Source organism: Podarcis gaigeae (assembly GCF_964106915.1).
Source record: "Podarcis gaigeae genome assembly, chromosome: 12".
Taxonomy (NCBI): domain Eukaryota; kingdom Metazoa; phylum Chordata; class Lepidosauria; order Squamata; family Lacertidae; genus Podarcis; species Podarcis gaigeae.
This window is the reverse complement of record NC_139688.1, coordinates 2,251,077-2,276,212: the sequence shown is the minus strand read 5'-3', so window position 1 is coordinate 2,276,212 and position 25,136 is coordinate 2,251,077. Positions and strand designations below refer to the sequence as shown.

General features: G+C 50.5%; 4 protein-coding genes across 4 annotated transcripts in view; 3 read left to right on the top strand and 1 right to left on the bottom strand.

Annotated features, from left to right (window-relative positions):
• LOC310827680 (uncharacterized protein) overlaps window positions 1-25,136 on the top strand; it is a 919,426-nt gene that overhangs the window by 313,279 nt on the left and 581,011 nt on the right. The window lies entirely within an intron of this gene.
• LOC310827821 (erythroblast NAD(P)(+)--arginine ADP-ribosyltransferase-like) overlaps window positions 1-25,136 on the top strand; it is an 840,324-nt gene that overhangs the window by 395,439 nt on the left and 419,749 nt on the right. The gene's annotated exons all lie outside the window — the stretch shown is intronic.
• Window positions 1-25,136, top strand: part of LOC310827789 (uncharacterized protein) — a 232,250-nt gene that overhangs the window by 123,549 nt on the left and 83,565 nt on the right. The window lies entirely within an intron of this gene.
• The window catches only part of LOC310827875 (SCO-spondin-like), a 163,936-nt gene that overhangs the window by 112,815 nt on the left and 25,985 nt on the right, over window positions 1-25,136 (bottom strand). The window contains exons 19-34 of the mRNA XM_083704405.1: window positions 24,264-24,444; window positions 21,677-21,771; window positions 20,284-20,537; window positions 19,476-19,610; window positions 18,314-18,516; window positions 16,797-16,924; window positions 15,281-15,390; window positions 12,786-12,941; window positions 11,293-11,386; window positions 9,914-10,314; window positions 7,402-7,632; window positions 5,400-5,606; window positions 4,311-4,547; window positions 2,119-2,241; window positions 1,106-1,200; window positions 613-850 (exon numbers count right to left, since the gene is read on the bottom strand). Of these exons, the coding sequence (XP_083560531.1) occupies window positions 613-850; window positions 1,106-1,200; window positions 2,119-2,241; window positions 4,311-4,547; window positions 5,400-5,606; window positions 7,402-7,632; window positions 9,914-10,314; window positions 11,293-11,386; window positions 12,786-12,941; window positions 15,281-15,390; window positions 16,797-16,924; window positions 18,314-18,516; window positions 19,476-19,610; window positions 20,284-20,537; window positions 21,677-21,771; window positions 24,264-24,444 (2,888 nt within the window). The remainder of the gene's footprint in view (window positions 1-612; window positions 851-1,105; window positions 1,201-2,118; window positions 2,242-4,310; window positions 4,548-5,399; window positions 5,607-7,401; window positions 7,633-9,913; window positions 10,315-11,292; window positions 11,387-12,785; window positions 12,942-15,280; window positions 15,391-16,796; window positions 16,925-18,313; window positions 18,517-19,475; window positions 19,611-20,283; window positions 20,538-21,676; window positions 21,772-24,263; window positions 24,445-25,136) is intronic.

Here is a 25,136-nt window from a genome sequence, read left to right as displayed (position 1 = left end):
GAAATTGCAACTAATCCAGAATGCGGCAGCTAGACTGGGGACTGGGAGCGGCCGCCGAGACCATATAACACCGGTCTTGAAAGACCTACACTGGCTCCAAGTACGTTTCTGAGCACAATTCAAAGTGTTGGTGCTGACCTTTAAAGCCCTAAACGGCCTCGGTCCAGTATACCTGAAGGTGTGTCTCCACCATCATTCTGCCAGGACACGGAGGTCCAGCTCTGAGGGCCTTCTGGTGGTTCCCTCACTGCGAGAAGCCAAGTTACAGAGAACCAGGCAGAGATCCCGCCCTGTGGAACGCCCAGATGTCAAAGAGATAAACAACTACCTGACATTTAGAAGACATCTGAAGGCAGCCCTGTTTAGGGAAGCTTTTAATGTTTCATGGATTCCTGTATTTTAATATTTTGTTGGAAGCCGCCCAGAGTGGCCGGGGAAGCCCAGCCAGATGGGCGGGGTACAAATAATAAATTCTTCTTCTTCTTCTTCTTCTTCTTCTTCTTCTTCTTCTTCTTCTTCTTCTTCTTCTTCTAGTTTCCCCCAGCTCCCTCCTCTGCTCCCCCCCCCTTTCTGCTCCCGCTGTCCTCCCTCCTACCCCCCAACCCCTCTCACCGGGGCAGGCCACCGCGAAGCACTGCTGGGCCTGGGCTTCCTCTCCCAGGCAGTGCCGAAGGACGTCGTCCGCCCGCCGGGTGCAGGACCTCCGGCGCACCTGTAGCCCCGTCCCGCAGGAGCGGCTGCATGAGCTCCAGGGGGCCCAGGGGCTCCAGAGGCCGCAGTCCCGCTCGTCCGAGGGCAGCCAGCCGGAGGACTCCGTGCCATCGGCACAGTCGGCCAGGCCGTTGCACACCTGGGGGGCAGGGGGGGAGAGAGGGCAGGGGGTCAAATATTGCGTGGTCTTCGTTGAAGATTTGTTCCAATATTTACAATGGTGGTGATGAATTCCATCTATATCCCCAGCTCTCCTCTAAGGAGCTGTTGGTTCTTTCCCGAAATATTTGAGATCCCTTTTGCAGATGGGAAAGAAAACTGGATGGGTGGCTGGACAGGACCAGGGCTTAGGGTAGTGTAGTGGGCAGGGGAGACGGAGTGAAAGGCCCCCCACCTGTTTAAAGGCAATGCAGGTGCCATCCCCGCAGGAGTACTCCGTACAGGGTCCCGCGGTCTGGTTCCTTTCACCGGGACGGACCACGTGGCTCTCTGCAGGTCAGAAGGAAAAGCCATGAGCATCACAGGAGGGCCAGCAGAGGAGGAGAAGACCCCAGCTGTCACCAGCCCCAGTCCCAGCCCATTGGGGGCCAGAAAAAGCCTTCCTTGGCTCTGACCCTCAGTCAGCTCCTTGGGAAGTGGAACATCATCTGCATTGTGTAAGGACATCCGCAGAGCCTGCTGGATCTTGTCCGGAATCCTGGACAAACCAGACCAGACTCTGAGTGGAAGCCCAGGCAAAGGACCCACTCTCTTGGCCCCCCCCCCCAAAAAAAAATAAAGGAAAAAAAACACCTGGATGTACATTTCTAAAATGTAAGATAAAAAACAAATAAAATAAAACCTACATACAGCAACAGTGTTTTGTGTTGTGTAGGTTCCTATGACATACGTCGTGGATAGGCAACCTAGGGCCCGGGGGCTGGATCCGGCCCAACTGCCTTCTATATCCGGCCCGCTAATGGTCTGGGAATCGGTGTGTTTTTACATGAGTAGAATGTGTCCTTTTATTTAAAATGCATCTCTGGGTTATTTGTGGGGCAACCCTGGAAATACATTTGCCAGAAACGGGGGGGGGGGGCAGCAAAGGGAGAGACAAGGTAGACAACAAATTGGGGGAGGGAGGACCGGGAATTGCTTAACACGCCCAGGACCCTCCCACATTCCCAGAAACCTCTGCCTGAACGTCTTCGAACGGTTTCTCATGAGCTTGCTTTCAAAACTGGACCGATTTTTACACAGGGGGTAGCTCAAGCACATTGGATGCCCAGCAAAGCTCCTCTCCGCCTTCCCGGCCAGGGAAGGGAGCAAGAGTCTCAAATCTGGGCAAGGGATATTGTGAGAGCGTCCCTTTTTACCCCACTTCTGTTCCAGCCACCCGCCAGGCGAGGGCGACTGAAGGCTCCTTACCGCAGGCCATCTCGTCCTCTCCCTGGGGGCAGTCTGGGGAGCCGTCACACACCCGGGAAACATTGATGCACATGCGATTGTCGCAGATGAAGAAGCCTGGGCAGGGCGGGATCTGCGTGGAGCCTGTGCCAGGAAAGAGAAAGGAGGGTTACTCCCAGGGAGACAGGATGAGCTGGGCACCTTTGGAGAGGCTGAGGGTGGTTCCTCATTTCCCCCACCTTACAGCCCCTTCTCCACATTTCCACAAAGAAACTGAATTGAAATTGAAATACTTTATTGTCACTTGTACAATTTGTACACAGCGAGATTACACGAGCACCCCCCCCCTCAGCTCTCTTAGTCTTAATTCCCCTCGTTTACCCACCAAACCCAAAAGTCAGTTGCCCTGTTGTTGTCTTCACTCAGCAGCATAATAGCCCACAGAGAGAAGCCGTTCTTCACCCTGTTGGTACCGGCCAGGGTGTGAATCATCCCTGAGAATTTTCCTCACTCCCCTGAGGCAACGTTCTTCTGCGATGTCATCCAGTGGATTCACGGGACAGCCCATAATATCTTGTGCTGTATTCCCCACCCTCTGTAGGCACTTCCCATCAGATGATGTCAAACCAGCGTCCCACACCGTGATGCAGTAGGAAGGGACACTTTCTATTGTGGACCGGTAGAAGGAGATCATCAAATGTTGATTGACATTTTTCTTCCGCAATACTCTGAGGAGATGGAGTCTCTGTTGAGCTTTCTTAACCACCTGGGTTGTATTTATTTTCCAATTAAGGTCTTCCCTGAGATAAACTCCTAGGAATTTAAAGGAAGAGACTCTCTCCACACAGCCCTCCCCAATGTAGAGCAAGACTAGTTCTCCTCTCTTCCTCTGAAAGTCCAACACCATCTCCTTTGTCTTGCTGATATTAAGGTGCAAGTTGTTCCCTAGGCACCATGTAGATAATTTTAGGACCTTCCCTCTATACGCTGATTCGTCTCCACCTGTTATTGAACCCATTATGGTGGTGTCATCTGCAAACTTAATTGCAGTAGATGGGTCAGATGATACACAATCGTATGTATACAATGAATACAGGTAGGGACTCAGCACACATCCCTGTGGTGTGCCAGTGCTGGAATTAGATGTTACATGTCCAATCCTCACATCAGTTCTTTTTAAGGAAAAAAAATCCACAGGAAAAGTCGCCAGCGAACTCCCGGCGTACATGTGCTTGTGTGCCATTTCCTCTAATGTGTACATTTTCGCAGCTCAATTCCCCCCCACAATTCCGTTAATTGGAATTTTATTGAATTCGTAGCCCATCTTTCCTCCTGGAAGAGCCCAGAGGGGCGAGTGGATGCACAATGTCAACCTTTAAAACATTCTGAAAACAATTTCAGCTAAACCATCCTAAAAAACTGTTGCAGTGAAAAACATTATTTCATTATGCCTGGGAATAATATTTGAAGGCTATTTGCACTAACCTGTGCATTGATAGGTGCACCGCATTCCAAAATTTGGGAGGTTTTCAGAGGAGGGCTGTGTTTCACTTTGCAAATTGTTCCAGAAAGGGCTAATTTGAAAGGGTTGCCTCCCCATGTGAACTGGAAGGAATTTCTTCCCCATCGCAAGTTGACGGGGCCTCATTCCCACACTCTAGACTTCAGCTTAAGCTCAGTGGCTTTTTTGGGGGTGCCTAAAAGTCATTCCCAGTGCCCCCTTCCCTATCCTATAAAAAGCCTTATTTAAAACAACGGTTTGCACAACCCGCTAAGGAAGGTAACAACAGCGTAAAATTCAAAAGAACAACAACTAATTGCACATTTATTCAAAACCCAATTATAGCTATTTAGTTTGATCAGTTCAACAAAGCCGATGAACTTGATCAGAGCAGGAGACTCTTCATCTCAAGGCTGTGGATTCAAGCCCCACGTTGGACGAAAGATTCCTGCATTGCGGAGGGGTGGGCTAGATTACTCTCAGGGTCCCTTCCAACTCTACCATTCTATGTTTCTATGATCCAGCGAAACCAGCCTTTCGGTGCCCAGCTCCAAATTAGCCCTAGAGGCAGGGCAAGTTGGAATCATAGGCTTGTAAAATTGGAAGGGTCCCCTGAGGGTCCTCTAGTCTGACCCCGGCCACGCAGGAATTGTCCACCCAGCCCTTCTTGTCGTCTGCGAAGAGCCCCGGTTGTGGGGCAGGATCTGCTCACCGCAGGTGTCGATGCTTTCGTCCGAGTGGTCCTGGCAGTGGGGGGCGCCATCACACAGCCGGCTGTAGTGGATGCACTCGGCCCCGTGGGCGCAGGGGAACTGGTCCAGGCCGCAGGTGCGGTTGCACTGGAGCTCGTCGCTGGCGTCCAGGCAGTCGGCTTCGTTGTCGCACACCCAGCCGCGCGGCTGGCACTCCCCGCTGTGGCAGTGGAACTCGTAGCGGCCGCAGGGTGGTGCTGCGGGGAGGGCAGGACGAGAGAGAGGGAGAGAGAGAAGAGGTCAAGGCGTCCAGAGCAAGGCTCCGGACGGAGGCAGCCAGCTCAGGCAGCAGAAGCCCTAGGGCAGCTGTCCCATGGGTGCCCCGCCACTTTCACCTCTGAAATCTCATGAGATCTCACAAGATCTGCTGTTACTGCAGCCCCTTTGCAAGGGCCACCAAGCAACCCAAATAGCAGAGACTTCAGTGCAGGGAGATGACACATTCCCATTTCACCCCTGCTTGGGAGAAAAATTATCCCCAAGGATTCTGTCAGGGACTGGCTGGACACTGGAGATTGGAGGCTGGCTTGGAAAAAGGGATCAGTGATCTGGGGGAGCCTGTAACAGCCAGGAGACGAGAGTCAGAGTCAGGAGAGTGAGAGCAGGATTGGAAGGCAAAGCACAGGTGCAGGAAGAGGGAGAGAGAGGTCAGGCTGCTGTAGAGCCCAGGGCTTCCCTGTGTCTCCTCCTCCTGCCCCCACCTCTCCTGCCCCACTGTCTCCCAGGACCAGAAGAGGAGTGAAGAGGGAAGAGCAGATGCAGCTTGCACACAGGCTTAGTCTTTGCCTGCTCATGCCAGTTTGGGTCTGGAAGATGCACAAGCTGAGGTCGAGGCCTCTCTGTTGCAGCAACGACCTCAGTGGGTAACTGAGAGATGTAGGACTGGTGGACATGCTTCTCTCAAAATTGAAAGAGCTCTTGGGAACTCTAGATCAAAACATGGGGGCTGACGACAGCTGTGTTAGAGCAGCCTTGGCCCTTCCCACTAGGCAGTGCTACTCAGCACTGGAAGGAGCTCTCGGTTTCTGGGTTTCATGGAGCCTGCTTACCCAGAGTCCTGTTGACGGGGGACGGGTGAGTTGCAGGAAGACTGGGGGCCACGGTGGCTGCCGGAGGTGTGGTCGAGGGCGCTGGGCAGTGCGGTGGCTTCTCATCGGCGCCTTCAGCACAGTCGCGCATGCCGTCGCACACCTGGGAGCGGCTCACGCAAGTGCCATCCGGACAAGGTAGCTGCCCAGGGGCACATGTCACACGGCCTGCGGGGGGGGGGGGTACGGTGAAGACCAGCCCACCATTCGCTCATTCTAGTGCCTTCCTTCAGTTCTCAGGAGGCTTGGTTTGGTCAGAATCGAGTCTACCCTTCCAGAGTTAAATGCTAAACACATCACTTCTGGTCAATGAGCACCAGAGCTGCCAGAGGGCTGTGGAAATTTGTGTTCCTGGCTTTTTAGACTCGTCTACCCATGTACTATCTGAAACGTGGACCACTTATAAATGCCACCTCCAACTCCTCGAAAGATTCCATCAACAATGTCTCTGAAAAATTTTACACATCACATGGGAAGACAGGCGAACGAATATCAGTGTACTGGAAGAATCAAAGATCACCAGTGTTGAAGCAATGATTCTTCAACATCAACTTCGCTGGACTGGTCATGTTGTGCAGATGCCTGATTATTGTCTTCCAAAAAAACCTGTTCTATTCTGAACTTAAAAATGGAAAGCGTAATACTAGTGGTCAACAAAAGAGGTTTAAAGACTATCTCAAGGCCAATCTTAAAAAATGTAGTATAAACACTGACAACTGGGAAACACTGGCCTATGAGTGCTCCAGTTGGAGAACAGCCTTTATCAAAGGTGTCATGGGCTTTGAAGATGCTTGAACTCAGGACGAAAGGGAGAAATGTGCTAAGACGAAGGCACACTTGGCAAACTCTCATCGTGATCAACTCCCAATGTCCCCACTGTGGAAGGACGTGTGGATCCAGAATTGGCCTCCACAGTCACTTACAGACTCACTGTTAAGACCGTATTCATGGAAGACAATCCTACTTGGCTACGAGGGATCACCAAAGAAGACGACTACCTGAAACCCAAGGTGCACATTGGGTGCCAGATGTGAAATATATTGGCCCTATTTTCAGCTCCCCCACCCACTAAAGAGGACCTAAATGGCTCCGCTCAGCCTCCATAGTTGGAAGCTACAACGCTGCTGACTGCCAGTTGCTGAAAACCTCAAGAAGGTAGCTTTCGTATTTTATCTGTGTTGTTTTTAATTTGTGTGAGCCTGGAAAAAAGGTGGGATATCAATAATCCATCAATCGATCGCAAACCACTTTCAGCTTTTTTAAAAACAATCAAGCAATGCACACGTTTTGTGAAATAAATATCAATCGGTCAATAGCGCCTGTTCCATAACACCCATCAGAGTGACAGTTCAGATCAGTGACAGTTAGGTAGCCATGTTGGTTGAAACAAAATAAAAAAAATTCCTTCCAGTAGCACCTTAGAGACCAACTGAGTTTGTTGTTGGTATGAGCTTTCATGTGCATGAACACTTCTTCAGATACACAGTGTGCATGCACACGAAAGCTCATACCAATAACAAACTTAGTTGGTCTCTAAGGTGCTACTGGAAGGAATTTTTAAATTTTAATTCAGATCAGGAAACTGAAAATAATCAGGCCGGATATGGTGGGGGAAGATTTGGAGGGAACGAAAGGCAAACCCTAAGCCTGCAAGAAACATCTGGATCGCATTGGTTGTCTTGATAAACCTGGATTGTGGCTCGGCACTGCTGGAAAGCCCAAGATTACCAAAGACACTTGATAGGACCTTATAAACCTTCAATGCACAACATCAAAACCTTCGGGGTCCACCTAGCGCAGCATTCCCTGCACGGACTGGCAGTGGCTCTCCAGGGTTCGGGGGTCCAGGGGTCTCTCCCAGCCCTAACTGGAGGGGACATTGGGTGTGTGTGGACGGGAGCTGGGACATTCTGTATGCCAAGCAGCTGCCCCGCCACCGACCTGGGGGGATGACCGCTCTCACCTGGGCAGAAAGCTTCATCCATTCCGGCAGGACAGTCCTGCTTCCCATCACAAAGTAGAGCTTGGGGCAGGCACTGGCCGTTGGGGCACTGGAACTCCCCAGCTGGGCACACGCAGCCGTTCTCATCGCTGAAATCTCCACAGTCGTCGTGCCGGTCGCAGCGGTGGAGGTACGGCAAGCAGCGCCCCATTGCACAGCGGAACTCACTCGGCCCACAGGGGGGCCCACAGCCTGAGAAGGGGTTGTTTCATTGTTTATTATTATTTCTGCGATTTACATGCCACCCTTTATCCGAAGAGGTACAACATTAAAAGCATAATTTACATAGCATAATAAGAAAAGACAAATTAAAAAAGCACAAAAAAGAATCATAATAACAGTCCCGCCCCAGACCCAACACACTTTTAAAAGGCCACGGATTGTCTAATGGCTGAAGGCCTGGTTAAAGAGGAACATATTTGCCTGGAGCCTAAAGGTATATAACGCCACCCTGGGGAGAGCGTTCCATAGACGGGGAGCCACTGAAGAAAAGGCCCCGTTCTCGAGTTGCCACTCTGCAGACCTCATGAAATAGGCACACGGAAAAGGGCCTCTGATGGTGAATGCAGATTTCGGGATGGTTTATATGGGGGGAGGCAGTGCTTGAGGCATTGCGGTCCTGAGCCGTTTAAGGCTTTATAGGTCAAAAACAGCACTTTGAATTGGGCCCAGAAGCTCATTGGCAGGCCAGGATCAGTGCAATATGCTCAAACAGTCTTGCTCAGTGAGCAACCTGGTTGCCCAATTCTGCACCAGCTGAAGTTCCTAAACAGTCTTCAGAGGCAGACCCACGGATCAGACGGTGGGGTTATCTATCCTAGAGGTCAACAGAGCATCAACAATGGAAGTTAGACTGCCCTTGTCCAGACAGGGATGCAGCTGATGGAAGGCGCTCCGGGCCACTGAGGCCACCTGAGCCTTGAGCGACAGCAAAGGATCCAGCAATATCCCTGAGTTATGTACCAGCTCCTTAAGAAGGAGTGTAACACAGCTCAGAGCTGGCGACCTCCCAGTCATCTCATCTGGGGAACCACCCACTTATCTGGTTGAGAGAGGAGACACCAGGACCTCTGTGGGCTGCCAAACTCCACCAAGCACCCACAAAATATGCCAAACTCCACCACAATCGCTGCCTCCAAACCTCCTTTCTCAAACTCCAACTCTCCACTGGCCTCAAAGATCAGTGCAAAAGCTCATGGGGTTGCTAGCCTTTCCCTTTTGGTGCCATTTTTGCAGCTTTCCTGCTCTTTTCAGGCCGTTTTTGCCCTTGCAGAAATGATCTCTTTCAGCTTCTGCCTTCTGGAAGAAGGTACAGTGGTACCTCAGGTCAGACTCCGCTAACCCAGAAATAGTACCTCGGGTTAAGAACTTTGCTTCAGGATAAGAACAGAAATCGTACTCCAGTGGCGCGGCAGCAGCGGGAGGCCCCATTAGCTAAAGTGGTGCTTCAGGTTAAGAGCGGTTTCAGGTTAAGGACGGACCTCCGGAACAAATTAAGTACTTAACCTGAGGTACCACTGTGTGTGTGTGTGTGTGTGTGTGTGTGTGTGTGTGTGTGTGTGTAAATAATGTATGTATATATGATAGTGTTTTATATATGATAGTGTTTTATATATATATGACAGCAAGGTCAGCAGTTCGAATCCCCTGACAGAGTGAGGTCCTGTTGCTCTATCCCAACTTCTGCCAACCTAGAAGTTCAAAAGCACACCAGTGGAAGTAGATAGTGGTACCTTGGGTTACAGACGCTTCAGGTTACAGACTCTAGTGTGCATGCACATGAAAGCTCATACCAAGAACTGACTTAGTTGGTCTTTAAGGTGCTACTGGAAGGAAATTTTTTTGTCCAGAAATAGTACTTCAAGTTAATAACTGCTTCAGGATGAGAACAGAAATTGCACGGTAGAAGCGGCAGCAGGAGGCCCCATTAACTAAAGTGGTGCTTCAGGTTAAGAACAGTTTCAGGTTAAGAACGGACCTCCAGAACGAATTAAGTACTTAACCCAAGGTACCACTGTACAGGGTTATAAAGACTAGGACTAGCCGCCTGAGAAACAGTTTCTACCCAAATGCAATTCTGGTTTTAAACGCAGCATAAGGAGTCTCTATAGGAGTATATTGTATTTTAAAATGGGGTTTCAGAATTTTTAGGGGTTTTTGAATGTCTTATATAGATTTTTCAATTTCATTGTTCTGTATGGGACAACAACAATAAAGATATCGTTTCGTATTGTATCGCATCATATCGTTCGGCAGTTTAAATCAATTTACTTAATTATTTCCCAGCGCTACACATACACAAGAGTCAAAGACGTCTAAGTGGGGAGATGCCTGTATATCCATTTTTATGCACACCTTACTCCAGACAGAATTCCACTTGCCCCCAAGTCAGCTGGTAATCTCTCCCTGCCCTCCCTCCCCCCCCCCCCCGCATTTCAGCTGCTCTGAGTGCCTCCCCTTGTCCTGCGCTCACCCGCCTCGTCGGAATGATCCGCAAAGCCGCAGTCCAGCTCCCCATCGCAGAGATGCTCGCGGGGGATGCAACGCCCGTTGGCGCAGCGGAACTCCTGCAGGGCGCAGGCGGGCAGCGGGCAGTCCCTCTCGTCCGAGCCATCCAGACAGTCTGCAGTTCCGTCACAGCGGTATCCCCAGGGCACACACTGCCCACTAGCACACTGGTACTGGTGAGGGGCGCAGCTCAAGGTGCAGAACTCGTCCGAGCCGTCCCCGCAGTCGTCCTCGTTGTCGCATGCCCAGGCACCGGGCACGCAGCGCCCGCCTGTGTGGCAGGCGAACTCTGTCTCGGCGCAGCGGGGCGACGTGGCGCAAGGTTCTTGGGGGGCGACGCACTGCCACAAGCCGGCCTCACAGGAGCTGTGGAAGGGAGAAGTGTCAGAAACAGCAGGATGGGTGTGAGGTGGGCACTGGGGCTGCCTGAGGCTCAGGGCAGTGCCACGAGGAGAGGTCATGGCACGACAGCTACGGCCATTCCTGGACAGGGAAAAGTTGGCCACAGTAGTTCGCGCATTGCTTACTTCAGGACTGGGCTGCTACAATGTGCTCTTTGCGGGGCTTCCTTTCCAAAAATTATTTACACAGATCTAAATGAAATATATACAGTGGTACCTCTGGTTGCAAACAGAATCCGTTCCGGAGGTCCAACCATATCCCGAAGTTTTCGCAGCCAAAGGACCACTTCTGCACATGAGCAAAACACTTCCGGGTTTGCCGCTTTCACAACCCAATGTTTACGTTACCCGAGGGTAATATAACCCGAGGTTCCACTGTATATCAGAGCAGTTTACAACCCCCAGGGTACAGTGCAGAATGAACATCGTGTTGCACTTGTAAAGGTAAAAAAGGTAAAGGAAACCCCGGATGGTTAAGTCCAGTCAAAGGCGACCATGGGGTTGTGGCGCTCATCTCGCTTTCAGGCCGAGGGAGCCAGCGTTTGTCTGCAGACAGCTTTCCGGGTCATGTGGCCAGCAGGACTAAAGCGCTTCTGGTGCAACGGGACACCGTGGTGGAAAGCAGAGCGCATGGAAACACCGCTTACCTTCTCGCTGGAGCAGTACCTATTTATCTACTTGCGCTGGCGTGCTTTCGAACTGCTAGGTTGGCAGGAGCCGGGATCGAGCAACGGGAGCTCACCCCGTTGCGGGGCTTCGAACCGCCGACCTTGCGATTGGCAAGCCCAAGAGGCTCGGTGGTTTAGACCACAGCGCCCCCCGCGTCCTGCTTTTTACACCCCCCTGTAAAAGTGTTGCGGGTCTGAGCAGTCTTAGGTGCATTCATTGGTAGGTAGACAATTCCTCCCATCTGCCCTGCTCCAGCCAACCTTTACGGACTTACCAGTTCCTGCATTCCTGCACCACCAGGGCTCCCAGTGGGAACAGAGTGCCCTCCCAGTAGCAAGGGCACTCGGAGGGGTCGATGCAGCGGCCGCCTGGCAGGGAAGGAACAGCAGAATATCAGGAGAGCCCTGTTGGATCAGGCCAATAGCCCATCGAGTCCGGCAGTCTCTTCTCACTGTGGCTGGCCCCAAGTTTGAATCCCACAAGCAGGACCAGAGCACAAGAGCAACGCTCTCTTCTCCAGCAAGCATGACTGCCTCCAAGCGTGGGGGCCAGAGCACAACTGTCATGGCTGGTAGCCCTCCTCAGCGCTCTCCTCCCTGAGCAGAGCTCTTTGGCGGATCTCAACACTTGCAGGAGCACTGACGGGTTGCTGCAGGAATGGCGGAGAGGCATTTCAGTTTGTACCCAGCTGGATAGCCTAGTGGGTAGAGCACGAGACTTGTAGCCTTAGGGTCGTGGGTTTGAGCCCCACTTTGGGCAAAAGATTCCTGCATTGCAGGGCGTTGGCCCAGAGATGGAAGGATGATAAAGTTCCAACCAGAGAAGAATGGATAATCAAGATGATGGACTATGCCGAAATGGCAAAATTGACAGGGAGAATCAGAAACCAATAAGATAATAAACTTAATAAAGAATGGGGGGGGGAATTATAGATTATCTTAAAGAACACAGTTAGAAACGTTAGCAGGATCAACATAACACTTGTAATAATTCTATGGTTATAAATGGAAATTTGAATACAATTTGGATAATATTATAGGATGCAGTATAAAATGAAGTACTATGGAAACCACAGGAGGGTGGGGGGAAGTCCACGGATTCAGGGAATCCTAGATACCGTATTTTTCGCCCTATAGGACGCACCGTCCCATAAGGCGCACCTAGTTTTTTGGGGGGGAAATAAAGGGGGGAAATTTATTTCCCCCCCAGCCCGAGCTTCCCCTGACCCCAGCCCCCAGAACAGGCAACTCTCCGCAAGCTGCGGGAGCCCAGCGCGGGCTCCCACGGCTTGCGGAGATCTGCGCGAAGCCTGGAGAGCGAGAGGGGTTGGTGCGCACCGACCCCTCTCGCTCTCCAGGCTTCAGCGAAAGCCTGCATTCGCCCCATAGGACGCACCCAGATTTCCCCTTCATTTTTGGAGGGGGAAAAGTTCGTCCTATGGGGCAAAAAATACGGTACATATAAAACTGATTATAAAAACATGTAGATTTGAATGTAAACGATATTTGTAAAAACTTAAAATAAATAAATAAATATTTAAAAAGGGAGGACGGAAGTAGCAGTCGAGTGCTGCTCCTCCTGCACACCAGCTGACCCTTTGCAACCTTCTTCAGCACAGGGACCCAATGCCTCTTAGAATAAAAGAATCATCAAGTTGGAAGGGACACCCCAAAGGCCATCTAGTCCAACCCCCTTCAATGCAGGAGTCACAGCAAAAGCATCCATAATAGGTGGTCCTCCGACCTCTGCTCCCTGCCCCCATCTTACCATGCAGCACTTTGCCCTCCGGGCAGAAGCATCCCTCCACGCAGGAAAGGGCCTCGCTGCTGCAGTGCTCGGCCCCCTCCAGGCCGAAGTTCTTGCAGGTGGGGGGGCAGGCTGGGCCGCAGGCGTCGTACTCCAGCCCGTAGTCACACTGCATAGCTGAGCAGGGAGAGAGGGAAATGCTTGCTTGCTTACTTAAAGGTAAAGGTAAAGGTACCCCTGCCCGTACGGGCGAGTCTTGTCAGACCCTAGGGTTGTGCGCTCATCTCACTCTAGAGGCCGGGGGCCAGCGCAGTCCAGAGACACTTCCGGGTCACGTGGCCAGCGTGACGAAGCTGCTCTGGCGAGCCGGCACCAGCGCAGCACACGGAATGCCGTTTACCTTCCCGCTATAAAGCGGTACCTATTTATCTACTTGCACTTAAGGGTGCTTTTGAGCTGCTAGGTGGGCAGGAGCTGGGACCGAACAACGGGAGCTCACCCCGCCGTGGGGATTCGAACCGCCGACCATACGATCAGCAAGTCCTAAGCACTGAGGTTTTACCCACAGCGCCACCCGCGTCCCCTCTTGCCTACTTACTTATTACAAAAAACAAATCACCAAGCATAAAGTGCTGTTTTGAGATGCAGGCATGGCCAAACTTGGCCCCCTCCAGCTGTTTGGAGACGACAACTCCCATCATCCCTAGCTAACAGGACCAGCGGTCAGGGATGGTGGGAGTTGTAGTCCCAAAACAGCTGGAGGCCCATGTTTGGCCATGCCAAGGGACCTGTCTGGGGAATCCAGGGTGCATTGGTCTCAAAGTTATTATTATTAATATGTATTAAATTCATATACTGCCCTTCGTCCAAATATCACAGGGAGGGTTACAGTATAAAAACATCAAGTACATAATATATAATCTCACTGTATATAAGTTGTACAAGTGACAATAAAGTGTTTCAATAGAACAACAGCAACAAAACAATAAACACAAACACCCTGACACATTTAAAAGGCCAAAGATTGCTTAATCAGCCAAAGGCCTCGGTGAAGGTGCCAGGTGAGCCTCCCTGGGGAGGGGCTGCTTCGCGGGGTCCTCCAGGGAAAGGAGCAAACTGCAAGACAAGGCTAGCCCTGCTCTCCCCAGCAGTTTGTGCGCCACTGTTAGGGACAGGTTGGGTGCAGAGGAATGGGGGGGAGGAGGAGCCAGCTGGGGAACCCCCCCTCCCTGGGGAAGAAGGATCAGAGCTCACGGAGGGGTGGTGGGACGACAATGAGCGGTCAGAGAGAGTAGACTGGGAGAAGGAGGTGCTGGAAGCTGAAGAGGCAACGGGGCTTAGTGAGCGGGAGGAGTCCGTGGCAGAGAGCAGTCCAGAATCAGAGGCAGAAGCTGAAGAAGGAGAGGAGGGAGGCCAAGAGGCAGAGATGGGTCTGGCTGGGGAAGAAACTCAGGTTGTCTCCTCCTGCTGCTGCGACAAGTCCCTTCCTCACTTGTCTCCCAGAACCAGAAAAGGGCTGAAAAGGGCTGGGGAGAGGTTGGCTTCATGCAGGCACAGTCTCCGATGGCTTGGGGAAAACCCTGGAGAGGAGGGGACTTAGACAATTGGGGGAGGCGGGGACCTTCAGTCTCTGCAGCTGCTTCATGATGGTAAGACCTGTCAGAACTAATGCCTGTGTACTGAAAGAAGCAAAGATCACATGTGTTGAAGCAAAGATTCTTCAACATCAACTTCGTTGGACTGCTCATGTCATGCAGATGCCTGATTATTGTCTTCCAAAGCAACTACTCTATTCCAAACTTAAAAATGGAAAGTGTAATACTGGTGGTCAACAAAAGAGGTTTAAAGACTCTTTCAAGGCTAATCTTAAAAAATGTAGTATAAACACTGAAAACTGGGGAACACTGGTCTGTGAGTGCTCCAAGTGGAGAACAGCCTTTACCAAAGGTGTCATGGGCTTTGAAGACACTTGAACTCAGAACGCAAGGGAGAAACGTGCTAAGAGGAAGGCACGCTTGGCAAACCCTCACCGGGATAAACTCCTGCCCGGAAACCAATGTCCCCACTGTGGAAGGATGTGTGGATCCAGAACTGGCCTCCACGGTCACTGTTAAAACCGTGTTTATGGAAGACAATCTTACTCGGCTACGAATGATCGTGAAAGAAGCAGCAGCAGCTGTGCTCATGAGGCCTGACACTCCTGTACAATGCATGTTTTTGCTAATGAAGAGTTCACTCCAACTTGCAAGGTGTGATTGCCTGCTGGCCCGCTTCTGTCAGCTGCCAGCTGGACCAAAAAATGCTAGGCGCATTGCCTCAGAAATATTGTCTTGGTGCATCCCAGGTCTCTTCCCTTCTGGGCTGCATAGTAAGTGGGAGGGTAGAGGCAGAAACATTTGGATTGTAAGGCCCACTGGCAACGCTGCCCAGCTGTTGTGTCACAGCTGCGCAGCAAAGGCTCCCCCCCCTTCCGCTCAGCCACTTCCAGGCTCCCAAACAAAAGCAGCGTGACTTACGGCAGAGATCCTGGCTTCTCCAGCGCACAGGCACCCCCCGCTGGCTGCACTCCTCTGCGTAGGTAGCGATGGCGGTGCAGAGGCACTCACAGTCCCCTCCGGAGTCACAGCTGCGGGGAGAAGAAAGTCGGAGGGGCAGGTAGGCACAAGGAGGCGGACAGTAAGGTAAAGGTAAGGGGACCCCTGACCATTAGGTCCAGTCGTGGCCGACTCTGGGGTTGCGGCGCTCATCTCGCTTTATTGACCGAGGGAGCCGGCGTACAGCTTCCGGGTCATGTGGCCAGCAGGACTAAGCCGCTTCTGGTGAACCAGAGCAGCGCACAGAAATGCCATTTACCTTCCCGCTGGAATGGTACCTATTTATATACTTGCACTTTGACGTGCTTTCAAACTGCTAGGTTGGCAGGAGCAGGGACTGAGCAACGGGAGCTCACCCCGTCGCGGGGATTCGAACCGCCAACCTTCTGATCAGCAAGTCCTAGGCTCTGTGGTTTAACCTACAGCACCACCCGCGTCCCTGGGGGACAGTAGAGGGACACAAGAGGGTCTCCTACTCAGGAACAGCCTCCTAAGAATAGCCTCCACAGCCCCAAGCTCACTAGGTTCCAAATGCATTTCCAAAACTCTCCTAGTTATCATTTCTAAAGCCCCTTGTAGGGGAAGACACATTCCCTACCCGGATGGCCTCGTATCCGATTGTGAATCTCCCTGATCACCACCGCCACTACCACCAATAATATTTACCGTATTTTTCGCTCTATAAGACACACCAGACCATAAGACGCACCTAGTTTTTGGAGGAGGAAAACAAGAAAAAAATATTCTGAATCCCAGAAGCCAGAATAGCGAGAGGGATCACTGCGCAGCGAAAGCAGCGATCCCTCTCACTGTTCTGGCTTCTGGGATAGCTGCATAACCTGCATTCGCTCCATAAGATGCAAACACATTTCCCCTTATTTTTTAGGAGGGAAAAAGTGAGTCTTATAGAGCAAAAAATACGGTATATACCACTTAATATGCAAAACTGCTAAGTGGTTTACATAAAACATAGTAAGATAAATGAAAGGTGGGGGGATGTACTATCAGTTAGGCTTGCCATACATTAGGAAAATTCCAGACATGTCCTGGTTTTCAGGTGTAAAAATGGCATCGGGGGGGGGGGGGGAATTTTGGCAAACCGGCAAAATGTCAGGAAAGCGACGGATGTATAGGAAAACACAGCAGAAACCGCTCAAAAAGCTTTAAGTCACTATTTTTTAGGTGGGTTTATTAAAAAAAAGAGAGCAGAACAATTTTGGGTCTTCCTAATAACAGCTCAACAACTGCAGGTGTCAGGGATTTTATTTTTACAAATATGGCAACCCTATAGAAATACAAAATTTAAACCAAAGATATAAAGAAGGACATCAGTAAAACAACAACAAGAGAGAAGCCCTCAATTAAACATTTTTAATGTTTAATATATCAATAGATGAATATCAAGGTATAACCGCTATCTCACTCGCCAGCCCCCTACCCGCAGGCGTCGAAAATGCACCACTCGTAGAACTGCTGGCAGGGGAGTTCCTCATGGCAGGGGGCGAAGAGGTCCTGCAAGAGGACCCCACAGCGCTTCCGGGCCCAGGTCACGCGGTGAGAGTTCACCTGGGTGGTGGGAGGAAGGAAGACAGAGGTGAGAGGGGCCGCTGACTTCACCAGAAGCACCTGCAAAGAGGAAATCCGAAGCAGGATCCAAGCGCAAGAGCCACTCTCTCCTCCTGCGGTTTCTAACAACTGGTACTGGATTGCTGCCTCCAACTGTGGAGGCAGAGCAGAGCCATCCTGGCCAACAGCCATCTCCTCCAGGTTGGTGGCCGACTCCTGTGGCAGGGAGTTCCATAGTTTAACTAAGTGCTGCGTGAATATTTTTCTTTTATCTGTCCTGAATCATCCAACATTTCAGCTTGGTTGTATGCCCACAAATTCTGGTGTTATGGGGGGGGGGGACACTTTTGCCTCCCCTCTGTCTCCATGCCAGGTGTCATTTTGTAAACTTCTATCATGTTGCTTCTTGCTCCTCTTTCCTCTAAACTAAAAAGTCCCAAAGGTTGCAACCATTCTTCATAGGGGATTCACTCCTTCCCCTTGATCATTTGGGCTGTGCTTCTCTGGTCTTTCCCCCACTCTAGAATACCCTTTTTGAGTGAGGTGACCAGGACTGTGCGCAGAATCCCAAATGCAGCTGCACCTTCAGGGCTGCAACTGCAGCAGCCACAGGTTGCCACCCTCCCCCTGCTCGTCCTCGTAGGGTGACATTTCTCTTTATTGTACAGGAACGCAATTGCATGCATTTACCTTTCAAGCTCCAGGGCTGAGTGTTGTTGGAGTCCCCCCCCCCCACCCCGGTGAAAAGCCACTCTTTAGCACTCCGTCGGAGCAAACTTCAATTCAGGTTTTCTGCAGATTGACATTAGAATTAGAAATAGAATTTTTTATTACGGTCACAGACCAGTTCTAGCTCACTTCCAATATCAGGAGAATCCTAAAACACAACAGGAATACATTGAATTGCAATTGGGTATAACAGAGACAATTCAAATATAGTGGCAGTTAAAAAAATATATTAAATCTTGATCACTAAAATATAACCTAAAATTATCATTTAAAACCTTAATCGTTTTGGTAGTACAGCTTGTTCCCTAAGTTATATGGCAGTCACACAGAATTTGGCCGCCCTTAGCGTGATCTCTAGATCCTTGTCCTCTACCGGGAGTTTTAGACATTGAAGTTCGGACCCATTTGGAGATTTTTGTATAACAGGAGTGATAAATACCAAGAGTATATCCCCATAGAAACGGCAGCATCACAAGACATGAGAGATAGTTTCTATTGTCAATAATTGACATTTATTCCGATGGAGCGCTAGAGAGCGGGTTTTCATGGGGAAAGCTCTGGAGTTAAAATGGACACAGAACTTTAAAGCGTGGACCAGGCCCGTAAAGAGGTAAATGTGGATCAGAGATGGACTTTAACTGGGCACCGATCTGGGCGTACCGTGCAAGGGTGCTCAAAATCCTCGCTGTTGACTTCAGGGCAGAGCAGGCTGACGCGCCAGGAGTTGCCAAAGAGATCTGCTGTGGGCTCCACAATGCTTTGCCGGCTGGTGAAATCATTCTCAGTGTCCCCATCAAAGTTCCCACACAGGCCTGACATGCGGCCTTGGTACATGGGGTCCACTTTGATGTAGATGCGGGTGCCTGGACAGAGAGGGGGAGCAGCTCATTCACAGCCTCTTGGAGTCAAAATAAAAGGAATCCATGCTGACTTATTTTTAAACTTCATAAGTTCTTTCCACCACCACCTCACAATTTTTTTCATTTTAAAAACATTGAAGAAACAGGACTTTCAGCCACCTGTGTTTGGTTTTTTAGGGTTGTAAGACTAGGGTTGTAAAATAGTTACTCTGTGCTTTAGAGCTTCTTCTGCATAGGAAGATCAAAAGTTCAAAGCCCATAGGAGGAGGATTTGCATAGGGTGGTTAAAAGCATTTAAGAGGAAATTTTGCACAGGTGAGTCAAAAGCTCAGCCTCGGAATATAGCAAGCAAGGAAAAAGAGAAATTTTACTCCTTATTGGCTCAAAGGTTGGCAGGGGAATGAAAAAATGTCATGTAAGGAAAACTGGAAGGTGGGGAGGGAGAAGAGAGAACTAAGGAAGAACTGAAATTGGAGCCCTCTGGCAAATAGAGCATAAACCTGAAACAAGGACCCAGGATACAAACCTGAAATAGTTGGAAAAGCTTAACGGAGAAGGCTGGAAGCCTCTGTTTTGATCAATGTTCACCAGGTTAGGAAAACAGTCCAGAACAAGACCGATTGGATAGATTTATCTCTATTTTGCAATTATATGTCGTTTATTTTGCTCTTATATTTCGACTATATACTTTCCTCCAACTTTCTCAATAACTGTTTAACTTTTTACTTTATTAAAGGTCAAGAGGTAAGGAGCGTGGCCCACAATGCATAGGAGCCAACTCCTAGGGGCCATGGGCTCTTTGCACCCCCAATAAAATATTTGAGGGGGCCACAGTCCATTGAGCATTGCCATTCAAACGATGTGCATGCACCACTTCATGTGATTGAGTAGGTGGGGCGGGGCTCACCTTCCCCCCCCCCCAATATTTTATTAAAGTTGGCACCCCTCCTGCCTAGCCTCACCTCCATCCCAGAGCACCGTCAGCCCCAGCTGGGAGATGAGCGAGAGGAAGAGCCCTGCTCTCTCAAGGGTCAGGCCGTTCCCACTATACGTTTTCGGGGGGCGCACCGACACCCCGTTCACGGTCACGTCTTTTCCTGGTGTGGAGAGAGAAAGCCAATATCAGGAGCGTATGAGGTGGGCAGAGTGGGCACGATACTCGTCTCTTCCCCCCTTTTAAAAAAAGGTTTTTTTAAATTAACAATTTCAACATAACAAAATATCAAAACATGTCATATTCGTTATTTCCCGCCTTCTCCCCCCCTCCCCATCAACCCCCCCTCCCTCCCCCCCCCGAGAGTTCCCTCAGCTCTTCTCTCTGACTTCCCACCACATTTTGTTCTCTGCATACTGTAAAATTGTATAAAACCTTATATTATCTATCTACTGTGTTAACAGTCCGTAAATTTGTGTATGTTTATTCAAAATCTGCCAAGGAGTCCAATTCATTCTGTTGTCTTTTTAAGTAATTTGTAAAAAGTTCCCATTCTTCTTTAAAGTCACAGTTGTCCTTATCTCGCAATTTGTATGTCGGTTTCGCCAGTTCTGCACAGTTCATCAATTTCTCTTGCCGCTGTTCTTTTGTCGGGGCTTCTTCGTTCTTCCATCCTTGTGCTATCAAGACTCTTGCCTCCATTGTAGCATAACATAAATAAGTTATTTGTTTTCCTCGGCAGGTCTTGTCCTACAATCCCTAACAAAAATGCTTCTGGTTTTTTTTACAAATGTCATTTTAAACATTTTCTCCAAGTCTCTTTCCCTTTTAATTACCTCTGAGCAGGTGGACCACCGTGTTGCCAATGAGCACCACGACGGATTTGGTGCAGGTGCCGCTGGTGCCACAGGGCACGTTCTCGGCGGTGACGGTGAAGGCCCCGCTGCTCTCCCGGGCCAGGATGTACTCACAGTCACCCAGGAAGGTGTAGGTCCGCCCGTCGAAAGTGATGTAGTGGGGGTCCCCGGTGGCGACGCATGTCCCGGCACAGTGGTGGCGGCTGCAGTCCCAGCGCCGGTTTCGGCAAATGCTGCAAGGAAGGAGACGGAGGGACCACAAGGTGGTGAGTGCTGAGCCAAGCACCTCTCATGCCGTGGGTCTGCAGCCAATGTCAGGAGCAAGCCAGCAGTCAATCACACAGAGGAGGCGAAGTTAACTCTTTATTAGAAGAAACAGGATCTGCACAGGAGTGCCAGGTCAAAGGAGCACAGCGACTCTCCTGGGTAGGTCTTGTCCCTGTGAGGCAAGCTGTGGAGACTAAAGGCCGCTGCCTTCGCACAGCTGCCTAAGTGTCAGGGACCGTGCTGAGGAGGGCTGCACTAAGGAGGAATGGTGGGAGCCACCCCCTCACCCTGATTCAGGAATCTTCCCAGGAACAGGAGGACTGCATAGATCTGGAATAGTGGTTTGCAGAGGGGCATAGTTCAGAAGGCAGAAGCTGGAAAATACTGTATGGGGAACAGCTAGGAGAAGAAGAAACACAGGGAGAGAAAGGGTTAACAGATTCACAGTCGGTGGACAGCATTTCTCCACCGCCCTCCCCAAGGTTGAGAAGTGTTCAGAAAGTCTCAGAACAGAAAGAGCAGATTACAAGACATAGGGGTGACGTAGATTAATAGGGACGGAGGGGGGAGTGTGTCTTAATTGGGAGCGCCACCATTTCTAGGGAAATGTGTTCTTTGGTCTCTCCGATTCCCCAAAGCTCCTCCTCTGCCAGATCCTTCTCCAGCAAGCTGAGACTACGCCAGGTTATCTGCCTTTGCTCCTTCCACTGCATGCCTTTTCTGGTTCTGGGAGACCAGAGGTGGGGAGCTTGTCGCAAGAGGAGGAGGAGGAGACACCCTGGCTTCTTCACTAGCCTGACTCACCTCTGCCTCTTGGTCTCCCTGATTCCATTCACCAGCTTCAGCTTCTGCCTCCGATTCTGGACTTCTCTCTGCCGCAGACTCTCACAGCTCACTAAGCCTTGTTACCTCCTCAACTTCCAACACCTCCTCTTCCCAGTCTGCTGCCTCTTCTCCCTCTGACCACTCACCGTCGCCCCCCCCCCCCGGCTCTGAGCCTTCTTCCCTTGAGGGTTCACCAGCTGGTGCCTCCCCCCCACATTCCTCTGCGTCCAACCAGTCTGTGGCAACCAGCATAGCACAGCAGGCTTGGCTGAGTCCTTACCACGTGTTACAGTCCTTGCTGATGGTGTCATTGGGCTGGTACAGCCGGCCGTTGTGGTGGCAAGGGCACTCCTCCGGGGAGACACAGCGCTCGTTCTGAAAGAAGGAATCAGCAGGGAAACGTGAGCAGGTCCTCCTCATCCACGTGGGGTCAAAGGAACCGTAGGGTTCAGCAGGGCCGTCTTAAGCATATCTGGCACCGTGATTCAAAACTCCCTCCGGCGGCCCCCGCCCCATTTCCCAGAGTTGTCTGCCTTTTTTTAGGGAGGATGGCGCCACTGGAGGCGGGCAGCGGCTGGAGGTTGGCTCCTCTGGTGGGGAAGAGGCGGAGGCTGGATGCAAAGCGTCCGGGCTCAGCTGGCCACTTTGTGCCGTGGTGGCCATGGCAGACGGAGGCTCCGGGCACAGCGCTGCTTCAGCGCGGCATGGCGAGGGTGGCGAGCTGATACCAGGAGGCGCCGCGTCCAGCCTCCGCCTCTTCCCTGGCACCCTCCAGAACTTGGCGCCACTAGCCTCTATGGGTAAGGCTGTTAGAATACAGTGGTGCCTCGCAAGACGAAAATAATCCGTTCCGCGAGTCTCTTCGTCTAGTGGTTTTTTCGTCTTGCAAAGCACCCCTATTAGCAGCTTAGCGGATTAGCGCTATTAGCGGCTTAGTGGCTATTAAAGGCTTAGCGGCTTAGCGGCGCTTAGCGGCTTAGAAAAAGGGGAGGAGCGAAAAAAATTGCAAGACTCGCAAGACGTTTTCGTCTTGTGAAGCAAGCCCATAGGGAAATTCGTCTTGCGAAGCACCTCGAAAAACGGAAAACCCTTTCGTCTAGTGGGTTTTTCGTCTTGCGAGGCATTCGTCTTGCAGGGCACCACTGTATTCCGTTTCACCTTAAGGGACAGGCATGAGACTGCTGTGTGTCACATGTCTGTTTACACTCCAGCACAGCTTGCTGGGAAGTTCCATTGGTGTATAGCTTTCACTTTTAGCTGCTTGCTTTTGGACACGAAAGGGAGAAGACATGTTTTCCCTTTGTCCTGATGTGTGCTGAATAAACTGCTTGTAAATATGCTCAACACAGCCCTTCCTTGCCACTGAGTGTGCGTGCCCAGCTTCTGAAGGCTTTCTGAAGCTCGGGTTGCAGTTTTATGGTGATCCAAGGACTGCAGATCGCCCGGCCCACCGGCCGGTGGGCTGGGGCCTGCTGGGGGCCTGCCAATTGCCCCCAATTCCTTGGCTGCATCCCAACAAAGACGCCCCTGGGGGTCAGGCAGCTGTAAGCAACTCCTTCGGCTGGTTGCCCAGGAACGTACAAAGCCCAGGAAAAGTTTCTTACCACCCACTTTTTAGTCAATATTTACAGAGAGAAGCTTTGGAACACAGCCTCTTGGATAATGGTGTTGTCCCAAGTGAATCTCCACCCTCTTCTCTCCCACTTCCTCATCCATCATCATCATCACCTCCTCTACCGGTGCTGCTATGTGCCCTCTGTCTTCGAGCTCTTTGCTCTCCTACTTTTAAGACTCTCCGGGTTCTGGGAGATGGAGGGTCTGGGATGCCTCCTCCTCCTCATCTCCCATGATTTCCCAACTTTTCCCCTCATCTGCCTCTGAGCTGTGACCTCCCTCAAACCCCTGTTGTAATTCTAAACCGTCTTCCTCTTCTCTGGAAGGGTCAACCTGGGGAGGCAGACTCCACCATTCCTCCCCTCCCCAGACCCTGACAATAGGATTGTTGGGGTTTTTTTATAATAATCTTTATTAGTTTAAATTACACACATATACACAAAAATTTACAAAGAATTTACACTCTCATATTGCTGAAAGAAAAGAGAAATAGAAAGAAAAAAGAAGGAAAGGGAAAGGGAAAGAAGAAAGAAAAAAGAGAGAAAGGAATAAAAAACTAATTTACATACGTAATCTTCCTATTAACATCTTAATAAACACTTAAATAAAAAGACTTCTGACAAAACGAGTCTTCAAATCGTTCTCATTGCACTGTTTATACTATCTTGCTTTTTGTCGTAAAAAGACAATAGGATTGTAATGTTGGAAATGACCCCCTAGGTTAGGGGTCAGCAAACTTTTTCAGCAGGGGGCCAGTCCACTGTCCCTCAGACCATGGGGGGCAGACTGTATTTTTTTTTGGGGGGGGAATGAATGAATTCCTATGCCCCACAAATAACCCAGAGATGCATTTTAAATAAAAGGACACATTCTACTCATGTAAAAACATGCTGTTTCCCGGACTGTACGTGGGCCGGACTGAGAAGGTGATTGGGCAGGATCTGCCCCCCCCCCGGCCTCACTTTGCCTCCCCATGCCCTAGGTCACCCCCCTGCAATGGAGGAATCTCAGCTGAGGAATCCCTGGCAGATGGATATCCAACTTTAAGCACCTCAAATGAACAATATAATTGTAAAACTGGGAGGGACCCGTCCAAACCCCGGCAATGCAGGAATCATGGCTAACAAGGGGCCACCCAACCTCTCCTTAGAAGCCCCCAGTGAAGGAGAGTCTGCCTACTTCCGTCTGGGGGGCAGGGAAGCGAAGAGAGGCAATGGGGATTTTGAGCTGGGCAGTGCCAGGGAAGGACTCACCAAGTAGACAGTGCCAGGGGGGCAAACGCAGCCATCGGAGAAGCCGGCGCAGCTGAGGTTCCCCTCGGGACTGTCGCAGCTCCGCAGGCAGGAGCCAAAGGCGTAGACCAGCTCCCCCGGGCACAGGACGGCTTGGGGGCAGCTCTGCTCTGTGCAGTTCCATGCCCCATTCACACAGACGCTGAAACACAGGTCAGGGGCAAGGAGATGTGAGCGAAGGGATGCAGAGAGAGGTGGGAAGTCCATTCTGCAAACAATGCTAGCTTCCAAGTGTCTTTTTGGAAAAAGGGGCGTGCGTCCCTCTGCCGCCCCACTCAGCAGCTACTCTCTTACCAGAGCAGAGCCAGCTCCCTCGAATAATAATAATAATCATAATTTATTATGTATTATTTATACCCCGCCCATCTGGCTGAGTTTCCCCAGCCACTCTGGGCGGCTTCCAATCAAGTGTTAAAAACAATACAGCATTAAATATTAAAAACTTCCCTAAACAGGGCTGCCTTCAGATATCTCTTAAAGATAAGATAGCTGCTTATTTCCTTCACATCTGAAAGGAGGGTGTTCCAGAGGGCGGGTGCCACCACCGAGAAGGCCCTCTGCCTGGTTCCCTGTAACCTCACTTCTCGCAATGAGGGAACCGCCAGAAAGCCCTCGGCGCTGGACCTCAGTGTTTATTATTCTTATTCTTATTCTTATTCTTATTCTTATTCTTAGACCCACAAAGAGGAGGAGAGAAGTGCAAGAGATTCCTTGGAATATCTTGTTTTTATGTTGTATGTTGGATATGTGACTGTAAATTTTTAATTTGAAAAACTATATCTATCTATCAATCTGTCTATCTATATCTATCTATAGGAAGCTGGACACACAGAG